Source organism: Balaenoptera physalus, assembly GCF_965194825.1.
Source record: "Balaenoptera physalus genome assembly, chromosome: 6".
NCBI lineage: Eukaryota > Metazoa > Chordata > Mammalia > Artiodactyla > Balaenopteridae > Balaenoptera > Balaenoptera physalus.
The window spans coordinates 7,419,534-7,435,347 of NC_138885.1; the positions used below are offsets into that span (position 1 = coordinate 7,419,534).

Consider the following 15,814-nt stretch of genomic DNA (forward strand, 5'->3'; position numbering starts at 1 on the left):
GCCGGCTGGCTATTTAAGGAGAGGAGGCGAGGCTGCAGCCCCTCGGGCCCTGAAAGGCCGCTTCATTCCTGAGGGGTCCCCTGTGTGGTGGGCCACTCCTCTGGCTGCCTCTGCTGCTGCTGGGCCGTGAATATTCCAGTGTGTTCCAGCCATTCCCCCCCCACCCCCCTGCCCCCAGCTGGGCCACCGAGCGTCACAGAGGCCGAGTGTGTGACTGTCTTCGAAGCCGCAGAGTGGGCGCCGGCCGGGTGGGAGGCCTGGCTGGGACCGACAGACACAACAGGACGTTTCAGATCAGGGTAATTTCCTGGGGGGGGGGGTGGGGGAGGGGGCCAGGGAGGGGCTGGCCGCCATGGCAACGGGCCTGGGCGCCCAAACCCGCACTGGCCATCGGCAGAGGGGGTCTTGTGAATGGGGAGGGTGGGAGGCCGAGGAGTCTTGTTCGGTCCAATGAGAGGGGACTCTTTCAGGACGCTTGCTTAGGGTCCTTGTGTCCTGCCCCATATAATGAGGCCCCGTTTGGGTGTGCGGAATAAATCACGGCCTTTATCTCGAGCGGGGCCCAGCTGCAGGCTGCCTCATAATGGGGCGCTGTCTGTGCCTGTGGGGACCCGGAGGCCTGGCCCTCGCCTGTGTGGGCTCCTCCTCTGGACGGGAAGCCTGGGAAGAGGGTCGCTGCGGCCCGCCGCCCACCTGCCCCACAGCTCCTCCTGGGAGTCCGGGAGTCTGCGGGGCGTTTGGATGTTGACAGTGGCTGCCCCTGAGACGGCTCCAGCAGAGCTTGGTTCTCCCCGTCTTTCCCGAAATGATGCGTCCGGTGACACAGGGAACCGAATCACCATTCCTAATTTCAAAAGACTTTAAAAAACTTTTTAGTTACAATGTTGAAAGATGTACACAGCCATCACTGGGAAGTACCTGCCACAAGTACTGTCTGAAATGTCTGAATTTCTTTCGCACAATCCCGTGCACTTGGGATTACTGCCCATTTTACAGACGAGGAAACTGGGGCTCAGAGAGGTGAGGTAACTGGCCAACGACAAACCAGTGGGGTGGCCGAGCCCGCATTTGGACTCAAGCGTGTGTCACTCTAAAACTCAGGCTGTACGCGTGTGTGTTTTGTTCTCTTCTTCTGTTGCAGCTCAGTGGTAAAATTCTTAGGTTCCATCTTCATTCTACCTGGGAAAAAATTCTGCAGGTTGCCCTTAGATCTGGTGCTGGGATCAGGTCTGTTGAAAAGACGTTTCCCGTCTGGGGTTCCGTCAAGAGAGCGGGGCTGCTCAGTTCTGTCATGCCTGGGAGCCGGTGGGGTGTGCGGCCCCCCTCCCCGCTGTGGCCCGGGGTGGCTGTCTGGGAGAACTGGCTCACGGTGACTTGAAATGTGGGAGTCTGGCTGGCTGCTGTCGGGTGACTGATGGCAGTGGTTTTAAGGGCACTGACTGTTGCAACAGAATTTTGAGGAGTTGCGCTACTTTCTATATCTTTGAAACAAAAAGCGTTCCGTATGGGTTGCAAGTTGTCCTACTGCTGAAGACGAGTCAGCAGGATTGGAGTGGGGTTGTAGGGAATAAATGCCCTGTCTGTGGCAGAGACGCAGTAGGCGGCAGGCGTGGGAGTGGCGAGGCCCCGCTGTGGCAGGAGGCCTGGGATGGGGCTGGGGCACGGGGTGTCTGGGGGAGAGTGGGGCGGGGAGAACCCACTGGGCTTCAGGGATCTGGGGACGGAAGGGAGATGGGGACTGAAGCCACGGGCCACGTCTGTGGCCCCTGGGCCGGTAGAGTGAGCCGGGCGTCCCAGGCCAGGAGGCGACTTTCCAGTCTCGGTGGCCACGTTATCGTGGGGAGATGACGCCCGCCGTCCTTCCCTTCTTGTCTTTTACAACCATTCACCCACGTACGCATCAGAAGACCTGTCCTGAGCCGCTGCCCTGGGTGGGGCACACAGGGTCCAGAAGAGCACAGCTGGGAGCTGGCCAGCGGCTTAGCAGGCGGCTGCTGGGCACTCCCTTGGGCCCCTTGCCCTTCACCCCGGGGAGCTAGGACACACTCAGGGCAAGCACAGTGCGGTCCAGACCCAAACGCGGTAGGAGGCACTGCGGTCAAGGGCGTGGATGCTGAGTTGGCTGCCCTGGCACCTAGGATCTGCCCACCACACCTGCTTGGGGGTTCCTGAGTCTGAGAGTCAATCTCTTAAGTGGACTCCCTGACCTGCCTCTAACAGAGGCCCACACCGGTATCAGGTGGCCGGGAGGCTGGTGAGAGTGGGTTGGGGACCTGGAAAGGGAGGGAAGGAGGGCCCGGATGCTGAGAGCACTTGCAGACTGGGTGGGAGGTGGGGGATGGGAGCAGTGCACTGGGGCCTTTGTGCGTCTTCGCCCGGGGACCCTGAATCTAAATTGCTGCCGCCTTTGAGGCCCAAGGAAACAGAAACCATGTTGATTTCTCTCTCGGTGGAGACCGCAGCTGTGGCCCAATGGAGGGAGTAGCACCAGAAATTCCTCTGAGGTCTTCACAAAAAAGACTCTGTGATGACAGTTCCTGGGTCTGGGGGCCTCCATCTGACACAGCTGCGCTTGTCTTTGGAGACAGAGAGAGCCTGTAGACGTCCGGGTTCCTCTTTGTCGGGCCGACCCCTGAGGAAGCAGGCGTGCAGGCCCAACGGGCCTGGCACTCCTTGGCCCCTGGGCTGGGCACGAAAGTCACTATACGGTTACTCGTGTGTGTTAAAAGACATTTGAAAAATAAAATGAATTTTTCAGCAAATGTCCATGAAACGTCTGCTCTCGTCCACACACGATGTCCTAGGCTCAGAAGAAGCGTAAAGAAGAAAAGCACCACAGTTGCTGTACTGTCCAAACACGGCAAACACCAGCATGCTGCCGTGTTTCCTTCTGGTCTCTGTCCCGTGCAGAGGCTCCTTTTAGAGGGTGCACCCGTGGCCTTCCCGGCCGCAGGACTGTTAGCTTGCTTTTCTGGACCACCGAGCTGAGCCCCCGAGGCTTCCCGGCAGGCGTCCGTTCAAGCTGCGGGCGGGGGCTGGGGGCGTCTTCTCCAGGCAGGTGGCCCAGGCTGCCTGGGGAGGAAGAGGAGCGGCTCTGCCCCTGACCCCCAGCTCACTTCTCACAGGCACCTGTGCCGACCCTGCCACAACCGTGAGAAGGCCAAGGGCCTGGGCAAGTACATCTGTCAGCGCTGCCACCTGGTCATCGACGAGCAGCCCCTCATGTTCAGGAATGATGCCCACCACCCGGACCACTTCAGCTGCACCCACTGCGGGTAGGGGCACAGCCGGGGCCCGGCGGACCGGGAAGGTGGAGAGCCGGGTGGAGGTGGGCCGGCCGCCCCGGGGCAGTGACGGGGCAGGAGGGGAGCACCAGGGGGCAGAGAGGGGCGTCCGGAGAGTGGGGTGCAGGGGCAGGTAGAATGGGTCCGGGAGGGCACTGCTGCAGGAAACGCGTCTCGCGGGGGAGACTGATGGGAGGACTCACAGGTGAGGGAGGGCTGGGCCCCCCCGGTGAAGCCGAGAGGAGGGAATCACAGGTGCGGAGGGTGAGCGTGAGGTGGAGCGGATGAGGGAGGAAGGAGAGGCCACGGAGCCATCCCCTCGTGCCGGTCCCAGACGCCCAGTCTGGTCTGGAGGGCGGGGGCCCGGGGAACAGATCTGTGCCGGACACAGGCCGCCTTCTGCAAGGGCCGGGCGGGAATCCTGTGCCCCGGGGCCCGTCTGGGGCACAGGAAGTCTCCAGAGAGAGCCGAGATGAAAGAAGCGCCTGTCCCGGGCGCTCTGCTGGGACCGAGCTGGTGGGGGGTGGAGGTGGCGGGCGTGTCTCAGGAAGCTGCTTCCCTGGCGCTGAGGGGCTGGGGTGACCCTCCCAGCACGACAGGCCACGGAAGGGCAGGGTGGTCACCCGGGGGCTTCACGCTGTCTTCCAGGAAGGAGCTGACTGCAGAGGCCCGCGAGCTGAAGGGCGAGCTCTACTGCCTGCCCTGCCATGACAAGATGGGTGTCCCCATCTGTGGGGCCTGCCGCCGGCCCATCGAGGGCCGTGTGGTCAATGCGCTGGGCAAGCAATGGCACGTGGAGGTGAGCGAGGCCAGCCCGGACAGCAGGTGGGCGCCCCGGCTCCTGTCCCCAGCCAGCCTGGCCCCGAAGCCTCTCCACACTCTCTCCAGCCCCCAGGCCACGTGGCCGGCTCCCAGCGGGGACCTTCCTCGTGGGTGCTACCCCTCCTCACCCCTGGTCTGGGACAGGTCTGTCCACGGGACCCAGGAGACTTGAGCCCACAGGCCATGGCAGGGCAGGCACACCCCCTCCCTCCCTCCCCATCCTGGCCTTCTAGAGGATTCCAAAGTCATGAGAACACCTTGGGGACACTGGCCCGGGGTGCCCTGTGGGATTGCGGTTGACGGAAGTGGCTGCGTGTCTGGCCCACCTGCAGGCGAGGTGCTCAGGTGTGTCCGACCGGCTGTCCGGGAATACTCACCCCTGCGCCGGGGGCTCTGATGGCCTTAGGGACACCACCTGGCAGGGAGGCGTGCAAGCCCGTGACCGGGCCAGCTCTGTGTCCCGCAGTCTCTGCCCTGGGCGGCCTGTTTGCGAGGGTCCTGGCGCGGCCCCTGGCCCCCCGGGGGAGGGTGAATCCTCACACGCCACAGCCTCCACGGGTGGAAGGTGTGTCCGGTGACTCTGGGCCTGTAGAGGTGTGTGCACGAGAGGCAGACGGTGCAGCCCGCCACGGCCTGGGCTCCTCGCCAGCGCCGACACGGGGGCCGAGGGCGCCCTGTGGGCCCTGGGCGGATGCAGCGCCACCGGGCATCAGGGAAGGAGTGGGGTCTGCTGACCAGGAGCAGTCTGTGGAGGTGTCAGCCCAGCGAGGCCCCCCGCCCACCAGCCTCCGCTTCCTGGCTGTGCGCTGGGAGGTCGCTCCAGGCCTGACGCTGCCCTCCCTGCCCACCCCCCCAGCACTTTGTCTGCGCCAAGTGTGAGAAGCCGTTCCTGGGGCACCGGCACTATGAGAAGAAGGGCCTGGCCTACTGTGAGACCCACTACAACCAGGTAGGGCCCCGGGGCAGGGGAGGCGGGAGCTGCGGGGAGCCGGCAGGGCGCGGGCTGTGTGAGTGGCACGAGAGGACATGGGGCGGCCCCCGGGGCCCCGCCGTGGGTGCTAAGTCCAGGCTGGTGAGCTCAGGGTCTCGGGACCGGGGCAGCCCTCTGGGCCTCCGTGTCCCCATTTGAGAAACGTGCCTTGTGGCCCAGGCCTGCCCCGGGCACTGAAGGAGATGGCAGTGTGAAGTCCTGGGCTCTCGGGGTGACGTGTACCACCATCTCCTCCCCCCTGCCAGGCCTGGCAAAGCTGCCCAGCTGTTCTGGCACAGAGAACAGGGTTACTGCCTTGCCCATACTTCTCAGGACACGGGTGGGAGCAAAGGGGCCTTAGGGGGAGCAATGCCTCCACCTGCTGTCTTTCCCAGGGGGTAGTTCTGATGGGCCCTCAGGCCTAAGGCTGTGCCCTGGCAGGAGGCCCAGGTGGCTGATGAGAGCTGCCCTTTGGGGGTTGGGTGGGGGCCACACCCCTGGCCCCTGGCTGGGGGCACGAATGCCTGCAGCGTGTTTAACACCCGCTCTGTCCACAGCTCTTCGGGGACGTCTGCTACACCTGCAGCCACGTGATCGAGGGCGATGGTAAGGCCCCTCTGTCCCCGTGCCCACTTCCCGCCCCAGGCCCCGTTCCCCCGTGCTCTCTGGGCTGTGGGTCCTGCAGCTGCGCGCCCAGCTGGCCCTCCCTGGGCACAGCTGGGCCTGTGGCTGGCCTGGGGGGCCGCTAAGCCCCCATCTGCCCCGCACAGTGGTGTCGGCCCTCAACAAGGCCTGGTGTGTGCACTGCTTCTCCTGTTCCACCTGCAACAGCCGGCTCACCCTGAAGTAAGTCGTGCTGGCTCCCGGGGGTCGGGGGCCGAGGGGGGCGGAGACCTGCAGGGCGTCCCCCTCCCTCCTCCTGGGGCCCGTCGGGGGCTCGGGTTGGAGTCGGCTTGCCATGGGCTCTTCTCTTCATCGGACCTTCCCTGGGGATGCAGTGGGAGCAGGGGCAGCCCCAGCCCCGAGAAGGCAGGTCCAGAGACCCCACCCCCAGGGCACAGAGGGAGGAAGAGTGACACGGCCCTCCAGCACTCGGAAGGGCGCTGGCCTCTGGGAGGGAAGGACGCTGGGCTCAGGGAGCAGCGCGCTCAGAGCCAGAGGAGCCAGACCTCACCTAGGAGGCCGAGGGGGGAAGGCCAGCTGGAGCGGTGAGGGGAGGGGAGGTGCGGCCCGGCTTCTGAGGACAAGAGGGAAGGTTCTGGAGTTGCCGCATTAAAGAGAAGTCTCTAGGCAGAAAGGGAGGCCTGGAGGCCCATCTCCTCGTCTCCCATGGCGTCCGGCCAGAAGGTGCCCCCCGGACCTGGCCGGCTGGTGGGGGACAGGCTGCGGCAGGGGGAGGTGGTGGGCTCTGGGCCGGGGGTCCGAGGAGACCCCGGCTCTCCTGGCCGCTGCCCCTCCTCCCCAGGAACAAGTTCGTGGAGTTCGACATGAAGCCTGTGTGTAAGAGGTGCTACGAGAAGTTCCCGCTGGAGCTGAAGAAGCGGCTGAAGAAGCTGTCGGAGCTGGCAGCCCGCAGGGCGCAGCCCAAGTCCGCGGGCCTCCAGCCCGCCTGAGAGGCCCGCCCGCCGCCCGCTCCCGGCCCGTCGTCCTCCTGTCCCCCGCGGCTTCGCTGCCCGCCCCCGCTGCCCGAACCTGTGGCCTCTCCCTGCCCGTCTCTCTTCTCAGTATCTTCTTCCTCCCCGCCACAAGGCGTCCCGTCCCTCCCCTCTCTCCTTCCACGAGGCCAGAGGCCACAGGGCAGGGGCCCGGGCGTGGCAAGCCTGTGACAGGTCCTTGTCCACAGCCTCAGCCCAAGGTCTTCCAGGGACAGAAGTAGGGCCAGGGTCACCTGGGCCGGCCTGTCCTGACCTGTTCCATCCCTGCAGGAGGCCTCGTGGCTCACATGCTGTGGCAGCTTGGCCAGCCTCTGCCCCCCGTGGCACGGGTGTAGCCCACGGCCAGGCAGCCGCCCGGACCCCAGGGCCACGTGGGTGGGCGCCCCCGGGGAACCACCCTGCGGTCCCCCGACCACGCACGCGCTCAGCCAAGCAGGAGCCTCGTGCCCAGACCGGGCCGGCGAGTCCTGTTCCTTCAGCCCACGCAGCAGCAGCAGGAGGGCCCCGCTCACCCGCCGCCAGGGCACACGCTGACTCCCCGGTGCAGCCTGGGGCCGGGAGGTGGTGGGCTCTGGTGGGCGGCTCGTTCCTGCCCTCCGGGGAGGACAGCGTGGGACCCTGGTGTTGGGACTCGCACTTGCACGACGAATGAAGGCTTCTCTACACGACCCCAGGGCTTGTGTGGTTTGTGACATGGCGCTGGACACGCTGCCGCGGGGTTAGGGAGACAGACGCCAGACCGGACAGGCGTCCCAGGGCCAGGCTGCCAACAGAGACCCTCAGTCCCTGAAGGCTGGCCCGGTGGGTGGAGTCGGGGGACAGGCTCCGACAGGGCTGGCCGGGGCCGTGGGCGCCCAGCCCAGGCTCCGAGGCCCTGCATCCAGCTCCGCTCTCAGGGCAGCGAAGCCAGTGGCCACCTCCACCAGACCCACCTGGCGGCAGCCCATGTCCAGTGCCGGGCGGGGGAAGGAGGAAAGGTGTGCAGAGGGGCCTGTAGAAAGCATCTCCGCAGTCTGAGAAGCAGGAAGGGAAGGGGGGGGTGGAAGGAAAGGGAGGAGGGAGACACAAAGGAAGTCACTCCCTGAGAATGGAGCTGTCCTCTGCTGGGCCTGGACGGGCCGCAGTGCTGTTTGCTTTCCCTGGAAGGAACCCTTTGCTGGACCTCCTGCCCACCCGAGCCCCAGCCCAACCCTCGTCTCTCGCTGACTCTCCCCACTGCTCCGCGGAACTTTTATTGAACATTCCTGGGGGGGCGGGTCCTCCCTGTCATCCATCCCTCGGCCTGGAGGCCTGCCTGTCCCGGCCCCCCCCTTCGGCCCTCAGAGTCAGCACCTGGGGGAGGGGGCCCCTGGGGTGCCACAGGGTGGTGGTGCTGGGGGTTCTGGGGAGAGGGTGACTTGAAAGCCCGCCACCAGAGGGCAGGCCTTGGGCCCAGAGAAAGGTCCTTGGGAAGTGCCACCAGGACCCCCCGATTGCGGAGGGTGGCTGAATGGGCAAGAGGGCCCCGCTGCTAGGGATTGGCCGGGACTGAGGTCCGGGGGCCCCGCTGCTTGTTCACGGTGCTCAGCAGCTGCTGCACGTACGAGGTCAGCAGGTCGTCCATCTTGTAGCCCTGGACGGGGGGAAGGGTGGGGTGGGAGTCAGAGGGGTACGGCTAAGCGGGGCTTGGGCCAGCGCTTGCGGGGCCCAACCTCTGCCTCAGTGACACACCGGGCAGGGCGTGAGGAGAGAAACAGGGCTCCTGCGGTCGGGCCCCGAGTCCCCTTCCCTCCTTGGGACCACAGGCCCCCCCTGCCGGGCCTTGTTGCCCCCCTGGGTGACACGCCCAGCCCTTCCTGAGCTGCACCTCCTTCCTCTGCCGGCCCAGCCTGGCCTGCCCACCCCAGGCATGGGGGCCACGTCCTCCCAGGGAGCAACTCGCCCGGCGGCCAGGGGCGTTGGGTCAGGGTCGGGGAAACCCAGTGTCCGGAGCCTCTGGGTCCTTTGTGTGTGGGCTGGGAGAAGCCCCCCGGGCCTCGGGCTCACCAGAGAGGTCTCACACAGCAGGCGGCTGCCCCGGCCCAGGCTCCCCAGCACCATGTGGAAGTAGGTGCTGCCGCTGCTCCAGCTGGCAATCTTGGTGAAGGGGTAGGTGGTGAGCAGGTCCTGGGGGCACAGCGGGCGGGCGGGGGGTAGGAGCCAAGCAAAGCCCCGACGGCCCAGGGGCCCTGAGTCTGAGCTGCTGCCCGGGGTCCTCCAGAGCCCACGGGGCCATGTGGGGGAGGCCAGGACGGCCGCCCCACCTGCGCGGGGGCCCCAGGACCCTGGCGCAGTCCCCGGGGTCCTGCCACTACCTTGGTCTTGGGGTGGATGAGCAGAACCCCGTGCCGGTTGATGGCGATGACGATGATGTCCGGGTAGGAGGGCTCCGAGGTTTGCTGGGGAGGGAGGGGTCACAGTGATCACAGCGCACCCTGGGAGGCCAGGCGGCCCCTCCCCGAGACGCACGCACGCACGCACGCACACACGTGCACACCTGCTCCCCCAGACCTGGCCGCTGGCCCTGCCCGTGGCGTGTTTGGGGGAGAAGCTCAGGCTGCTGGGGCCAGAGCCGGGCGGGGCCTGCGTGGCCAGGATGGCCGGGCTTGGGGCGGCGCGGCCTACCTTCACCTCGAAGAAGGCGGACCCGAAGGTGGGCCACCGGCAGATCCACTTCAGGAAGGCCACCTTGGCCTCCTCCACTGTCATGTCCCTGTGCTTGTCACAGGCTAGGAGGATGCGCTGGGGGAAGCAAGGGCCAGTGAGGGCCTGAGTGGAGGCCACTGCCCGACTGGGCTGCCACACAAGGCCCCGAGGTCCTGGCCCAGAGCGGCAGCTGCTGCCTGAGGCCGTGGACAGCGCGGGGACGGTGCCACAGCGGACCCAGGCCACCCCCCACGGTGGCACCTGGGCGGGGTCCCTGTAGGGGGCAGCAGCCGAGGGCCCCCTCCCCAGCCCCTGCCAAAGACCTTCTTCCATTCCTCTGAGGACATCAGACGTGTGAGGTTCTCAGGCACGAGTTCCCTCAGGACCTTGGGCATGCTAGCTAGCTGGGACCGGTCATTGCCAAACTGGGCCTTGTAGATGAGGCCTGCCAGGTGGACGGCATCCTCCTGCGAACACTTGTGGAACCCACGCAGGTACTTGGGCAGCTCCTAGGTGAAGCACAAGCTGGACTTCAGGCTGCAGCCGCCCCCGGCTTCACACTCATGTGATAGCCCGCCCTCATCCAGGAGACCGAGCCCACAAAAAGCTAAGGTCTCAGGGTAAGGTGTCCCGCAGAGGGAAGGCCGCTGAGTGGAGGCAGGGCTCCCTGCCGTCTCGCCGTGGAGGCCGAGGCCTGCTCTACCCCTTCAGGGCAAGGGCCAGTGCTCCACGGGCTGCAGGACCCCCTGCGCCTCCCCGCCCCGGCAGGCACGCTGCAGGTGCTGGTACGGCCGCTGTCTCCAGACGCCGCTGTCCCTCTGCTCCTGGCTCCAGAGCCCTCAGGGGCGCGACCGGCCCACCGTGAGGCCCTGGCCGGGAGCTGGGTGCCCAGGGGCAAGGGGACCATGCTCCACTCTCAGGGCAGGTGTGGGCTGGAGCAAGGGTGGTCCCAACGCCCACCAGGAGGGGTGGCCCGGGTACCTGATGATAATGGAGTATGGTGTCTGCCTTCACATCTCTCCCTGGGGCCACGCTGAGCCACAGTTTCCGCATGAAGTACACCTGGTAGGGGAGTGTCACAGCGGCCCCTGGACAGGGGCGGCAGTGAGCACCAAGCCTATCCCTGGCCCAGCAGGCCCGGGGCGCTGCCCGCCCACCCCCGCACCCTGCCCCTTGGCCCCTCGCATCGCCGCTGTGTTTGCTACAGCGGCCTCCCCAGCTGGAAAGCCTCCACACCTCTTCCTCCCTGGCCCCCAGCTCTTCCTCATCCCTCAAGATGAGTGTAGAAGCCCCCTCCTCCAGGAACATTCCCGGATCTCCCCGAGGGGTCAGGCCCCGTTCCGCCCTCTCTGCCCCCATGCACCCTCCATCACCCGCAGTCCCGCCCTGTGTTCTAGGCCTGCCGCATGCCCGGCCCCTGCCGGAGTTGGGAGAGCTCCAGGGGCAGGGCCTGACCGCCTGGCCCCGGGCCTGGCCTACCCATGACCCAGGGAACATGAAGGGTAATGAGAATGAATGAATAAATGAATGGGCATAGCCATGCAGGAGTGGCCTGGGGAGCCGCCTGACCCTGGCCCAGGAGGCAGACAAACCCTGCCCCGCTTCACATCCCCGCAACACCCCTTCCCCGCCCCACCTCTCCTTCCCGGCCTCCCGGCCCCTCCCCTCCTTGCCGGCCCCTCCCCTCCTTCCCCGCCCCACCCCTCCTTCCCCGCCCCTCCCTTCCTTCCCCGCCCCTCCCCTCCTTGCCGGCCCCTCCCCTCCTTCCCCGCCCCTCCCCTCCTTGCCGGCCCCATCCCTCCTTCCCCGCCCCTCCCTTCCTTCCCCGCCCCTCCCCTCCCTGCCGACCCCACCCCTCCTTCCCCACCCTTCCCCTCCCCTCCTTCCCGGCCCCTCCCCTCCTTCCCCGCCCCATCCCTCCTTTCCCGCCCCACCTCTCCTTCCCGGCCTCCCGGCCCCTCCCTTCCCCGCCCCTCCCCTCCCCTCCTTCCCGGCCCCATCCCTCCTTGCCGGTCCCACCCCTCCCTGCCGGCCCCACCCCTCCTTCCCCGCCCCTCCCCTCCCCTCCTTCCCCGCCCCTCCCCTCCCCTCCTTCCCGACCCCTCCCCTCCTTCCCCGCCCCACCCCTCCTTTCTGGCCGCAGCCTGCCCCACAGAGCCCTCCTCTCACCTTCCTTCTGGGGCTTGTTCTTCTTCACCCAGTCGGCCACCTGCCTCAAGGAGTCAAAGAAGAAGTCTCCCTCCTTCTGGCTGATGACCTGGGGTGGGTGGAGAGGAGGGCACAGGGAGGCATGCAGGTGTGGGCATCCAGGGACCCATCTCTAGCCTGGGAGGCTAGGTGCGGCACTGGGGCTCCGACCCCTCCCACCTACGTCCCTTCAGCCTGTGTGCCGCGGGGGGCCTGGCCCAGCGCAGGTGGGAGACCCCCGCCCGGCCGCCCTCCCTCCCGGCCCCTGGCCTGCTGGGCCGCGCACCTTGTCCGCGATCTTGATGAAGAGGCTGCAGCCCTCCCAGGAGGCGAGCTGCAGCCGGGCGGCAATGCTGTCGCACGCCTCCCGCACCCGGGTGTTGGTGCCCACCTCCAGCATCTGGGCAGAGAGGGGGCAGGGGGACGTCTCAGGACGCGGCTCGGCCCGGGGTGACCCTCAACAGCCTGCTGGCTGGGGCTGGGCTCGCGCCTGCCCTGTCCTGAGAAGGGCAAGACTCCCTCTCTGGAAACCTGGCCGGATGTGTGCGCTGTTTGGTCACAGGGCTCGCTGTCTTGGGGTCCCAAGAGTCCCAGCCTTTTGAACTTGCTCTGAGAGCCTGCCGCCAGACTGTGGGAACTTTGTCAAGGCCACAGTCCGCTTGGGGAGGGCTGTGAGGGCCCCCTCGCTGCACTGCTGCCCCTTGGCCGAGGGTCTCCTGCCTCCCACCTGTCTCCTCCGCCGTCCCCAGAGGCCGACTGGGCTCTGTCCGCAGGCACCCCATGGCGGCCCTTGCTCACCGTATCCCGGGGCCGGGTCGGAGGCCTGAGGGGCCCCCAGGCCCTGGGACTCAGCCTTGTTGCCCAGCCCTGTGGCCTCTTCTCCCCTGTGCCCGGCCTGGAATGCCCCCCACACCTTTGGGACGTCCGGACTCCTGACTGCTCTACAGCCGCCCCGGGGCCCATCCCTCCCCTGTGCGGCCCGGGGCACCTGAGGGCGCCCAGCACTCAGTTCATGCTCATGGGGACCGGGGTGGGGCGAAGCGGTAGTTTCGGGGGAGACGGGGCAGGGCTAGGAGAGCGCTGAAGGGGAGACCATCCACTCTGTATTGGAAACAGCCGTGTCCGGCGGTGTCTCCCGGCTCTCTTCGGGTGACCCCCGTGGGGAGGGACCTTGCTCCGGCTGCGGGTCCCTGGGGGGTGCAGGGGCTCACCTCGCTCGTGTTGTTGGGCAAGCAGATCTTGTGGCACATGCGGGAGATGTTCTGCTCCACGGCCTCCACCTCCACCTGGTGCGGGGGCTGCTTCCGGGGCCCCGTCCTGGAGCAGACAGTGCACGCTGCACCTGCCACCCGACACCCTCACCTGGGCCCAGCCCGTCACCAGCCTCTAAGCTAAGCTCTGTGCCAGGTACAAAACAAAAGCCAACCCCGAGACCACCGCCGTTCCCTGGGGGCTGCCCTGCCTGCGGTGCTGGGCACATGGCCTAGAGGAGGCAGCAGCGGCCAGCCTGGCCTCCCCTCCCAGGTGCCCCGAGGTTCTGAGGACACACATGGGGAGGGGACCCAGGCTGGCCAGGGGTCCTGGGCCCGGCACCAGTAGGCAGGGTGGGTCGTGTCCTCATTCCCACACAGCTGGGCGGGGGGTTGGGGATGGGGACACCCACCTTCCCCACCGCGACCCAGGCTGCCACTCACTGTCACGTCTGCTCACCAGGTCACCCCACCCTCTCCCACAGACACAGGAGACCAAGCCAGGGCTGGAGGGCAGGCAGAGCCGGGGAAGAACTGCAGGACGGGCTGGCAGGGATGGGTCTGAGCTCAACTCCTGTGGTCTGGGCTAGGGGGACACACAGGTGGCTGGGGACATCAAGGCCATCCTGTGGCCTCAGGGCAGTTCCTTCTCTGCCCTGGACAGGCAGCCACGGGGGCCTAGGAGCTGTCAGGCGCACCTCAGGACCCTCTGGATGCGGCGGCTGCAGTCGGGGGCCAGCAGCTCCCTTCTCCGCGTGTCTGTGAATTTCTGGGCGTGGGGCAGCAGAGCCTTGCCGGGCGGGAAGAGGCCGGTGCAGAGCCACAGCAGCTGCCAGCCCCGCTCCTCGCTGTGCCTGCAGGTGGAGCGCTGGTCAGCCCAGGAGGGGCCCCTCCCGGAAGCCTGGGCCAGCCAGGCACCTCGGGGAGATGGGGCTTCTTAGGATTTATGCTATGAGCTGAGGCCTGCCTGAGGCCCTGGGCAAGGCAGCCGCTGCCCTGCTGCCAATGCCACCAAGGCTTCCCTGCCCACGAGAAGGGGAGGGGGTGCTATTGTGCCCATCTTGTGGAGTAGGGCACGAGGTTTAGAGAGGCCAGGGCCTGCCCAGGTGACAAAGGAGAGAGGGGGACCCAGGGCAGGTCTGCCTCCCCGCCGGCTCTGGCCAGCCCAGGAAGTCAGGGACACACCGGGTCCTAACCTTCCCACCGTTACTGCGAGCGTCGCCTCTATGAGGGGCCGCCTCCCCCTCTGAACAGTGGACACAGCCTCGGGGGCTGGGGCGAGGCCTGAGGGGGCCCTGGGCATGGCAACCCGCGCGCGCGGTGCCCTCTGCCCCTCCCCGGTCCCCACAGACCTCTTGGTGTTGTGCGTCAGCTGCTTCAGGATCTGGCAGTAAACCTCATCCTGCAGGGCCGCCTGCTGCAGGGCCGCCGAGAAGATCTGGTCGGTAAGCTCCAGGGAGGTCCAGGCCTTCCGAGAGGGGTAGTCGCCCATGTACCTGAGGATGGGTGCGGCCGTCAAGGAGAACGCGCCGGCGGGGCTGCCTGTCACCGCTGACCCCCGAGCCCCGCCCCGCGCGGACCCTGGGGCAGCGCCGTGCCCTGGGAGATCTGGATCCCTGGCGGGCGGCTGCGGGGCCGGGGCAGGCTGGCCGGGAAAGGATATCGATGAAGATCTGACAGGCGACGTCCCGCAGCTCGGCGTCGGCGTGGACGCGCCTGAGCAGGGGCTGCCGCAGCGGCTCGGCTGAGTGGGCCCACAGGCGGCCCCGGGTCCGGGCCAGGGGCAGCACGGCTCTGCTGACCGTCTCCTTCTCTGGGACCCTGTCCGGGATCGAGGCGGGGGTGAGGGCGCTCCTCAGGCCTCCTCTGCCCGTGCTCCTCTCTGTCCCCTCCCCACCCCGAGCCACGCGCACACAGTGGCAGGAGAGCCCCGGTCTCCAGTGCAGGTCCCCACGGGGAGGCCCTCTGTGCCCACAGCACGCAGCTCAGAAACGGGGTGGTCGTGGGAGGGTCAGAGGGTCCCCTCCCTGCCCAGCTAGGCCAGGCAGGCAGTGCACCTGCTTTCATGGCCTCCAGCCCCCGGGGAGCAGGGAGAGGCTGCTTGGGGTGGGCTCTGGGGGTGGGCAGGGCAGTCACCTAAAAAACTCATAGGAGAATTCCTCCAGAGTGTGCAGCTTCTCCTCAGGCTGCTCCTCGGGGGCCGGCTCTGCGGGCCGCCCCTCCTGGGCTGCCAGCTTCCGCTTCTCTGGTGGCATGGCCAGCAAGCTCTGTGAGGGCACGGGTCTGTGGGTGTCCAGGAGCCCCTGCCCACTAGCTCCTCCTGGCCTGGTTGCCTCAGGGACTCAGGAGGGGCCGGCCCACAGGGCTGGATCGGCCTGGGTCTACCCTTCTTGTGTCACCTGCTGTGTGACCCTGCTGTGTGACCCAGAGACTCAACGTCTCTGAACCTGTTTCCTTTCCCTTAGGAGGGCTCTCAGGCCCACCACGCTCCCCTTCCCTGGGGCACCTCTCCTCAGGGACATCTCTCACCCTGACCCTGACAGCCTGGCCCCCGACCTCCTTCCGGCCTCAGCACAAGTGCCAGTCCCTCAGGGATACCTTCCCAGACAGGGCAAGCCCCCGCCCTAGGATTTGCTCCCATAACAACAGGTACTTCTTCTTGGTGGCACTTCGTTCACTTGCCATCAAGTCGTCATTCGTCCCAGTGCTCCTTGAGGGCGGAGATACTACTGTGTTCAATCCTGTACTGCAGGCGCGGGGCACGCAGTTGGCACTCAATACATGCACGCTGGAAGGCCTGTCTGTCCTGTCTCCCTGGGGGGGCTGGTCTTGGGGGCTGGGGTGGGGTGGCTGTCAGGGGGAGGGAGACTTGAGCCCCCCTGGGTCAGAGTTTAAATGAGGCTGAGACAAGGACGGATGCATCCCCAGGACACTCCCTGGTGGGAGGGGTGGAAGGAATGCCCACTGATTGAGCACCTACTA

General features: G+C 66.9%; 2 protein-coding genes across 5 annotated transcripts in view; one reads left to right on the top strand and one right to left on the bottom strand.

Moving 5' to 3' along the window:
• The window catches only part of LIMS2 (LIM zinc finger domain containing 2), a 41,192-nt gene extending 33,793 nt beyond the window's left edge, over window positions 1–7,399 (top strand). For all 4 annotated transcript variants that reach the window (XM_082465923.1, XM_082465925.1, XM_082465926.1 and 1 more), the window contains 6 exons: window positions 3,126–3,275; window positions 3,933–4,083; window positions 4,963–5,055; window positions 5,634–5,682; window positions 5,847–5,922; window positions 6,542–7,399. In XM_082465923.1, the coding sequence (XP_082322049.1) occupies window positions 3,126–3,275; window positions 3,933–4,083; window positions 4,963–5,055; window positions 5,634–5,682; window positions 5,847–5,922; window positions 6,542–6,689 (667 nt within the window). In that variant the 3' untranslated portion in view covers window positions 6,690–7,399. The remainder of the gene's footprint in view (window positions 1–3,125; window positions 3,276–3,932; window positions 4,084–4,962; window positions 5,056–5,633; window positions 5,683–5,846; window positions 5,923–6,541) is intronic.
• A 548-nt stretch (window positions 7,400–7,947) lies between these two features.
• Window positions 7,948–15,814, bottom strand: part of MYO7B (myosin VIIB) — a 103,761-nt gene continuing 95,894 nt past the window's right edge. Inside the window, exons 36-48 of the mRNA XM_082465955.1 lie at window positions 14,969–15,099; window positions 14,483–14,653; window positions 14,185–14,328; window positions 13,531–13,686; window positions 12,794–12,899; window positions 11,869–11,982; window positions 11,565–11,652; window positions 10,377–10,483; window positions 9,719–9,904; window positions 9,375–9,491; window positions 9,065–9,148; window positions 8,757–8,876; window positions 7,948–8,343 (exon numbers count right to left, since the gene is read on the bottom strand). Coding sequence (XP_082322081.1) covers window positions 8,242–8,343; window positions 8,757–8,876; window positions 9,065–9,148; window positions 9,375–9,491; window positions 9,719–9,904; window positions 10,377–10,483; window positions 11,565–11,652; window positions 11,869–11,982; window positions 12,794–12,899; window positions 13,531–13,686; window positions 14,185–14,328; window positions 14,483–14,653; window positions 14,969–15,099 — 1,626 coding nt within the window. The 3' untranslated portion in view covers window positions 7,948–8,241. The remainder of the gene's footprint in view (window positions 8,344–8,756; window positions 8,877–9,064; window positions 9,149–9,374; window positions 9,492–9,718; window positions 9,905–10,376; window positions 10,484–11,564; window positions 11,653–11,868; window positions 11,983–12,793; window positions 12,900–13,530; window positions 13,687–14,184; window positions 14,329–14,482; window positions 14,654–14,968; window positions 15,100–15,814) is intronic.